The 9428-nt window shown below is 34.8% G+C and overlaps 1 protein-coding gene across 1 annotated transcript; it reads left to right on the top strand.

Moving 5' to 3' along the window:
- Window positions 1-5140: 5140 nt before the first annotated feature.
- Window positions 5141-8296, top strand: LOC140774897 (glutamine synthetase nodule isozyme-like). The gene is made up of 13 exons (XM_073118081.1): window positions 5141-5296; window positions 5847-5886; window positions 5994-6097; window positions 6185-6233; window positions 6341-6447; window positions 6543-6630; window positions 6794-6922; window positions 7020-7094; window positions 7205-7258; window positions 7371-7408; window positions 7501-7660; window positions 7748-7808; window positions 7907-8296. The coding sequence occupies exons 1-13, from the start codon at window positions 5223-5225 to the stop codon at window positions 7996-7998; spliced, it is 1071 nt and encodes a 356-aa protein (XP_072974182.1). The 5' UTR covers window positions 5141-5222; the 3' UTR covers window positions 7999-8296.
- The last annotated feature ends 1132 nt before the right edge of the window (window positions 8297-9428 follow it).

Raw genomic sequence — 9428 nt, 5'->3', positions numbered from 1 at the left:
GATTGTGATTTCTTTCTCTTCTTTTTCCTCTTTTGCATTTTAGTTTGGAAATGAAGCTGGCAGGATAAACAAACTACTAATGCCCCCCGAGATGATCTATCTGATCATATCTACCTATGTATTTCATTCTTGTCCCTAGAATATCTTTGTCATAGGCGAGTTTAAGAGGATATTATAGAAAGGACCTGATACCACTGCTCATCGTTTAACTTTGAGCAAGGTCAGCCAAGAATCTCCAAGTTGCAAAGGGAGAAATATATATATATATATGTATGTATATATTGGAAAGCCAAAATGAAGACGAAATTCATTTCAATTCCTCCCTATTCTTGTTCTGAGTGGAGATGTCACCATTTGTACTTCAATCCTGAAATAAAATGAGCCAAATCTTTTGCACACATCTTTCTAATATCAAAAGAAGTCTCATTCAACCCATCATGACTATCCAAACATGCATGCAGATTTGAACATCTGACAAGAAATAGGAGAACAAACACATTGGATGGATAATATTTTGGCCCTATTTTTGCTACAACAGGAATTGAATTGAATCGAATTGCCTTTTTCTTTTTCAAAGTTGTATAAAGTTGTAGCTTGTTGGTGGTCTCAACAAAGAACCTGAACGGCTGAACCCCCTTCTGACCTCTCACTTCATTTCGATATCTTTTAACTTTCCTGAGTAGGATAAGATTAAGATATGATTCATGGCATATATTCTCCCTCAACCATTTCACTTCCACAAACAATAAACTTACTGAGTGATCGCAAAGCTTGATCAAATTGGCAACTGTGTGGCTTGGGAAGCATCCTTGGATGCTGTCCCATTTGTTTGGATTAGACCAAGATTCCATCCTCAGGATGAGGACACTTGTGTTTGAAGGCTTCTTATGAGAAGTTTTTAGCCTTGAAGTAGCAATGTGAGTAGCAGCAAAACAAGTGGTGGGCAGAAGTATTTCTTTTGGACCACTCAAAACTACTGATGCTTAATGGATCAAGACCAGATCAGAGAAGCCAAATCTAAATATTGTCAGGAGTGCCCACAATTTCAAGCCAAAATCTAAAAATTATAGACGATGGACCAGTCAATCAATCGATCGATCGATCAATTCATAGAATCTGAGCTCTGATACCACTTATTATATTTCGAATAAATTATAAAATAATAATTAAAAGTCTAATTGCTAATGAGACTAGGATCTTTATTTTCCAGCAAAATAAGTGGTGGGCATAAGTATTTCTTTTAGACCACTCAAAACTATTGATGCTTGATGGATCAAGATCAAATCAGAAGTTAAATCTAAATATTGTCGGGAGTACCCACAATTTCAAGCCAAAATCTAGAAATTAAATTATACACGATGGAACAATCAATCAATCGAAATCAATCCATAGAACCTAAGCTCTGATACCACTCGTTATATTTCGACCAAATTAGATAACGATAATTAAGAGTCTAATTGCTAATGAGACTAGGGTCTTTATTTTCCTGGAAGACTAAATCTCATATGTATAAAGGTGCAAATAAGTAGTGATCTTTTTTCAAATTTATTTGAATTATTTATTTACAATATGAAGATTCTAGTTTTCATCTTATACAAATAAAAAAAGTGGGGGGGAAAGGGTAGTACCTGAAATGATCAGCTGCTGATGAGGAGGCGACGACTCGCAGTTGTTTGCAGAGATAATTAAATAGGATGATATTAATTTGTACTTGTCAAACTAAACATCTGATGCAACTTGCAGGGCTCTACTCTGTAATCAAATGGATTAAGATGCTTAAAAGAGTTGAAAACATAAGCTTGCATAATATCTTATAACAAGATCTTGATTGTGATAGATACTGGAGAATCAAAATTAACAATTAACAGTTGACAAATTGATAGAAAATGAGTTGGAATATCTGGAGGAGGGGATTCCTTGGCAAATAGAGACAGAGTTGTGTTAGAGACTCAAACATAGAAAGATGGGAACCAACTCTTTGGTATTTTACTACTTGTTTCCAAGTAGGACAACTTGCTCATTGGAATAATTGAGCAGCTTAAAAGGGACATTTTGTTCCAATAGACTAGAAAATGGTAGAAAAGATTATTTATATTCCACCTATTCTGTGATGTCTGGTAAATTCCTACACTTATCAGCCATTTGTGAATCAGCTTAATTCATTTTATTTCCATATATTTACATTAACAATAGAAAATAAAACCTTAAGAATTTTGCTGCATATACACTAAGAGGATAAATTGGTGGATTACCCAGTCGTCAATATATCGATATTGATACTACTAGAATTTGAATTCGAGTGCCCTCTTACAATATGAGTCCTTTTTAATCGAATGAGCTCTATCAATTGACTCTAAAATAAACTTTATTAAACTTAAAATACTTTAAAATTTAATGATGTTCTAGTTAAATCGGTGCTGCTTTATTTATCATCTTAGTATTATCCCATTGCCTGGTATTGTATTTTTATTTTCATTTTTCTTCTCATACTAAAAAATATTAAAGTCGGCCTAATGCGGGGATTAGAAAACGCTTGGAATTTTATAATCAGAAGCAAAGTTCCAATTTTAGTCCACTATTTAATTAAAAGTGGAAGAAATAGTAATTAAGATTAATAATGATAATAATAATCTATCCCAACTAGCTCTAGATTAGATTATAAACATAATTTTATTTTATCTATCTTCACTGTCAACTATCAAACCTCTCTCTCCATCACACCTAATTTTGCATAAACTAAGTATTGGGCATAATCTAATAATCTATCTGACTAGTATTAATTCAAAGTTTTTGAATTAGTAGCACACATAAATACCATGTAAAAATAGCTTTGAGACCTCTTATTCATGAAGGTTTAGTAGCATGTCCATAATGATTCATATGCTAGTAATCTACAAAAGGTTACATTACTTAGTGGCCAAGCATCATACTAACATGTTTTAGAATAAACTATACTAAAATATTTTAGGAAAATAGATTAAAAAAACACTTTATATTTTACTAGGGAATATTTATTACTTTTAAAAATAATAATACCTTTTAACCTCGACTTAGAAAATTAAAAATATTAACGTAATTTATTCATCTATTTTGTAACTGTCCGTTATAAGAACTAATGTTAGGGTATTTTTTACAGCATTAAAGACAAAATGCAGGTTTAATAATATTAAAGATAAAATGCTAATATAATAAGTAGATAATAAATACGAAATATAATTATTTTTCTAAAGAATTCCAATAATTTATTTGCATGGGATTCTGTCAGGTACCAATCTCATCAAACTCGTAAAACCGACGGCGTGAGCGGTTTTTCGTATTGGACCGAATATGCCACACGTGGCTTTCCCCTTTTTTTTTCAGGGAAAGCTTTCTTCATAATTGAATCTCTCTTTCTTTCATACAATTGTATGAAGGGAGGAAAGTTTAGAATTTTTTATTTATTTTTGGGTTAAAGAAGGTCTAGAAAATTAAGCTTTGTATTACTTCGGACCTAGGGTTGAACACAGACCAAGATGTAGTTAAGAAAATTATCAAGCAAGTAACGAACATGCGTTACTCATGTAAAGAATCAAGCGGAGGAGATAGGGCGGTAGCTAGGGGTGAAAACGGGTCGGATTAACTCCGACCCGACCCGCTATCCGACCCGACTCGGATCGGATTCGGATAAAAAAATTCTATCCGACTCGGATTCGGATTCGGATACGGATAGAATTTTTGAAAAAAATTCGGATACGGATTCGGATACAGGTCGGATAAATTTTTCGGATTCGGATACGGATATCGGATATCCGTTTATCCGCATATTTTTTTAAATGATTTACAGTTTTTAGTTTGCTTATTTAAATAGTAAGTATTAATATTATTACTAATAATACGTTATATATTATTTATATAGATTAATTTCTCTAATTTTATATATTTGACATACAAAAAAAATTTTGTTGTAAAACTCTTAATAATTTTTTATTAATTATATTTAAATAAAATATTATAATTATTTTAAATTTAATTAATATCCGTTTAAGATCCGATCTTTTATCCGAAAATTATCCGTATCCGTTTTAATCAGGATATGGTTTTAAATTTTGCTATCCGTCTAATATCCGTATCCGAATCCGTATCCGAACTAAAAATACGGATCCGGATATGGGTTGAGCACTATCCGATCCGTATCCGATCCGTTTTCACCCCTAGCGGTAGCCCTAGAAGCTAGCCTCTCCTTCTTGGCTAACATCAACAGCACCATAGGAAAACATATCAAGATGTTTGAACGGAGAATGCTGGTGTAAGAGGATTGACATCTCGTGGCTATAATAGGACATCAGTAAACTCAATTCTCAAATCTACACAATAACAAAACTAAACAAAGAAAAAAAAACTGAACTTACCTGTATTTTAATATAAAACACTAGTTTTTATTAACATTTTATATGAGAATTACAAACTTAAAGTTAATAATTTTCTCTAATTTAACCGATTATAACATGGTCATCTTTCTTCTTTTTTTAACTTTTATCTTTAATTTATTTAATCAATAGATAAATATAAATTTAAGAATATGTTAATGTTTAGGATGAAGCATTGAACTAACCTACATAAAACGTTAATAAGTTTGAAAGCTTTTTACTTTCAAAAATATAAGTTGGCATCTAATATATTTAAAATAGGCCTATTTTGACACTAAGTTTATTAAAAAGACCAAATTAATTCGTCAAAAAAATCTTTGACGTTTATATCCCTCTAAATTATGTCAATTTACCAATATATCCTTCTAAATCTAAATGGGGAACTCTTTTATCTTTGGTAGTAATAAACTACGACGAGGCAACTACCAGGATTGAAATGGAAGAGCTTACTAGTTACTAGTCTTGAGGTTTGACCGGTGCCAGCCGGTAGAGGATTGGTGAACCGGGAATCCGGGTCAGGAAAACCGGCTTTTCCACCTGCTCCGGCAGTTGACCAAAGCTTATCTTATATTTTCTTTTGATACCGTTAATATACCAAGTTGGGCTTAAAAATATCTCTTTTGTTTGCATTATTCAAACTCTTAGTAATAAAACCATATTTAAACTATGAATAGAAACTAATAATAGTAGTATAATATTCCCATCATTAGCAGCTTCACTGCATATAAAGGATGCCTCTCCACGGCCTGGCAGAGTTCATCTTGTTCTCTCTCACTCTTCTTTCTAATATCTGTGAGAGCTCTCAAAGTCGCAGCCATGGCTCTGCTCACAGATCTCGTCAACCTCAACCTCTCTGACAACACTGACAAGATCATTGCTGAGTACATCTGGTAAAGTTCCTCGCTTTGCAACCTTTTGTTTTGTTTTGGATGGTTTTATTCATTACGAGTGTTGGGCTTTGCCTTTTGTAGGATTTTAGGAAATGGGTATTTGCATTTTACTTGGTTATTGGAACTTTGCTCCGTTCTGTAGCATTAGTTTTGCTTCTCTCTTCTCTGCTTTGCTCTATTGGTTCTTTTGTCCTCAGTTTACCATATTCATTTCAGTTTGTGTTATTGGGTGATAGATCTTTACTTTGTGCTAAGTTGCTTTGGCAGTTCATCCTCTAATTTCTTTCTTATGAGAATTCCAAGGTCACATTTTTTTTTTATTAATCCTAGCCTATCATTTAAATGTGCTTCTTTTGCTTTGGCCCCATCACATTGGAGTTCATTTATTACTTGCTTCTATAGATGATTACATGCTCTTACAGTTCTATCTGCCATGGAATAAATGCTATTCTTCTTGTTATTATTTTTCCTCCATCTTTTTGGTATATTAGTTATAAATTCCGTTTACATGTATAATTTATCTAATACGGCTACTTATTTTGTCCTACAGGATTGGAGGATCTGGCATGGATATGAGGAGCAAAGCAAGGGTATAAATTTTTTTCTCACCCTAGATATTTTCCTTTATGTTTTATTTCCTAATCAAATTTTGCTGTCTGTCTCATTATGTGATATATGTGTAATTTTCTTTGAGCAGACACTTCCAGGACCTGTTACTGATCCCAGCAAGCTTCCTAAGTGGAACTACGACGGTTCGAGCACAGGTCAAGCTCCAGGAGAGGACAGTGAAGTGATCCTATAGTATGTTTTAATTTTGTTTACATAATCTTTACTTGTTTGATATTCATATCGCATACTTACAACTTCCTTCTTTATCGTTGTGTGAAGCCCTCAAGCAATTTTCAAGGATCCATTCAGGAGGGGAAATAATATTCTTGTGAGTAATTTGCTACTCTCCTCTCAAATTGTAAATTTTATCTCTTCTTCTGAAAGTCTCTAGATATTAAATAAATTCTCAAGATATATCATCTTTTGTTTGTATAGGTCATGTGTGATTGTTATACACCGGCAGGAGTGCCGATTCCGACCAACAAAAGACATAATGCTGCTAAGATATTTAGTCATCCTGATGTTGCAGCTGAAGAAACTTGGTACTATTTATAAGCATTCTTAATTCTTCATGCTTTTCATCTTGATTTTTTTTTTCGTCATGAATTTATGAGCTTTTCTTTTCCTCAATTGTCAGGTATGGACTTGAGCAGGAGTACACCCTCCTCCAGAAAGATGTGAAATGGCCTCTTGGATGGCCAGTAGGAGGCTTCCCTGGCCCTCAGGTAATGAATTAGCTACTCCAACTTCTGTTGTTATACAGTGCACTTTGTTAATTTTATTTCAGATTGTTGGAAATAATATAAAATGTTAAACAAAAAGTTTTTGACAGAAGGAACCCTCCTTTGCATTGATTCTCTTGTTCTCTTTGATGGATATGAAAAATAGGGCCCTTATTATTGCGCTGCTGGTGCCGATAAAGCTTTTGGCCGTGACATAGTTGATGCCCATTACAAGGCCTCTCTCTATGCAGGGATCAACATTAGTGGTATTAATGGAGAAGTCATGCCAGGCCAGGTGAGGATTGAGTTATTTTTTTCCTAGTTATATTTATCTTATCAAAGAATTTATCTCTTAGTTCTTCTAGCATTTGCTTACTTTGTCATCTCTACAGTGGGAATTCCAAGTTGGCCCTTCTGTCGGCATCTCTGCTGGTGATGAACTGTGGGTTGCTCGTTACATTCTCGAGGTAAATTTATAGCAGAGTTAATGGAGAAGCCACAGTATGCTGTAGTGGCAAGTTCTCAATCTAGTCATTGACTGGTTCCTTATTAAGATATGTTTTTCTGATGACAACAGAGGATCACTGAAATCGCTGGCGTTGTGCTCTCTTTTGACCCAAAGCCAATTCAGGTTAATTTTGCTTATTTTCTCTCATCCTTTTCGCTGACACAGTTCCTTTTGCTTCCTTTATATTAATGTCTTCTTCTACTTAAAAGCTGGTATCTTTATTTTGTGCTGATAGGGAGATTGGAATGGTGCTGGTGCTCACACTAATTACAGGTAAGATTGTTTGTATTGAGTGATACGTAAGAATTTGAGTATCTTTGTACTAATGTTGAGGACAATCTAATGCTCTTCTTTGATGACTCCAGCACCAAGTCTATGAGGAAAGATGGAGGATATGAAATCATAAAGAAAGCAATTGAAAATCTTGGGAAGAGGCACAAGGAACACATTGCTGCATACGGAGAAGGCAATGAGCGCCGCCTCACTGGGCGGCATGAGACTGCTGACATTAACACCTTCAAATGGGTAAGTATACTTTTTAACTTCCTGAGTTAGACTACATTGTTATAAGTTTATCTTGTGCACTGACTGCCTTGTTCTCATCTTTTGCAGGGTGTCGCCAATCGTGGCGCATCTATTAGGGTTGGCCGCGACACGGAGAAGAATGGCAAAGGTCAGTATCAGTAGTTCATGAGATAATGTTACTTGTTCTATTGCTCATACTTTTTCTTGCTTATATCTCAGACTAAAGTGATTTTTATTTTCCGTCAGGTTATTTCGAAGACCGAAGGCCTGCTTCCAACATGGATCCATATGTGGTCACTTCCATGATTGCAGAGACTACCATCCTCTGGAAACCATAAGTGCAACATATCTGCAACTCTGATGTTCCAACATGGAATTTGTCTTCCTTTCTATGTGTCAAAATGTTCAGATTGCCATTGCTGTAATAGCTGCGACCGAGTGATTGTCAATTGTGATGTAGTAGGAAATAGCGGAAGGCAGGTGGAAGAAGTCGATTGTTAATCTTGCCTTCCATTCTATCTTCTGAATGATTACTGAAATAAATGTCTTCGCATTTTTACGGTGAATCATTATTGCCTATGTCATGTGTCAAACATAATTTGGCTGAAATGGAATCCAGTGTTCCTTTTGTTTCGACACCCCTTCCATTCGATTATCTTGCTCCTTTTCTTCTAGTCTATACTCTTATTTTGCAAAAGTTATCGAGTTGCAGAAAGGAACAACCTTTACTACTCTTTTTGAAGCTTAATTTGGGCGACTTTATTCAGTAAGTTTCTTGGTTGTTGAGTTGCAGATGAGGAATAAATTCCTCCCAGTACCCCTTTTCAGACATGAAACAACTAAATGTTGCAAAGATGAGAACATGAAAGCTGAATTACCCTGTACCTTTTTCCACTCTACAGATGCTTTCTTCAAACTGGAGAAATAATTTGCAACTTTGAGGTTATTATGAGGACAAGGAAAATCCCATGAATACTAAAGATAACATCCTAGAAGCAATATCTAAATATGAACACTAATAAATAATGGCAAAGGGGTGTTTCAACCTTGTTGGATGGACTTTTTTTTGTGTGAAGGGAATTCAGTACCATTGCTTTGAAAAGTTTGAGGAACATTTATGGAAGTAATTGTTGCAGTTTGGTCAACTTCCTTTTAGAAAAATACAATGCCAACTTGATGCTAATTATGCTTTGTTGGTACTCTATCAAATGGAAGAATAAGATGAGCCATGATAGCCAAATAGGAATAATATACTTTAATGCCATTGTATCAAGTGGCAGAATGGGATAAGGCCTCTACCAGAATAACCGAAATATGACTCCATTTCTTTGAAGTAGTAAAGAGGAAGTTCTTGCTTGCATGCCAATGTGTCATCTCGTATGGTGATTGGAATCAGAACAGGGTCCACTAAGATCTTGTCAACCCTGCAACTGATAGCATTGTTGCATTGAGTTGTTCTTTTCTTCTTTCTTTTTTTTTTTTTTGTTGTTTTTCCCTTGATATTGGAGATTGCCTTAGATAATTTCAAATCTTCTACATTAAAGAAATTTGAAGAGGCTCTCTAAAGTTTCTTTTATAGCTCATATGCAGGTAGCAAGGTTCATCAATTCTAGGTAATATGCACCTAGGAATCATGCACTACTCATTGGGTCGGGTCAGGTCGGATCGAGTCAGGTTTAGCTAAAAATTGTTGACATTAGTTGCAACCTAGACCGACGACCGGACCTGATCACCCTTGGGTCGGGTTCGAGCTGAGAAGCCAGGATCC

The sequence above is a fragment of the Typha angustifolia genome, chromosome 13, assembly GCF_048772165.1.
Source record: "Typha angustifolia cultivar Huaian chromosome 13, ASM4877216v1, whole genome shotgun sequence".
Taxonomy (NCBI): domain Eukaryota; kingdom Viridiplantae; phylum Streptophyta; class Magnoliopsida; order Poales; family Typhaceae; genus Typha; species Typha angustifolia.
Note: the sequence above shows the minus strand (reverse complement) of the source record. Positions and strands in the feature narration are given on the sequence as shown.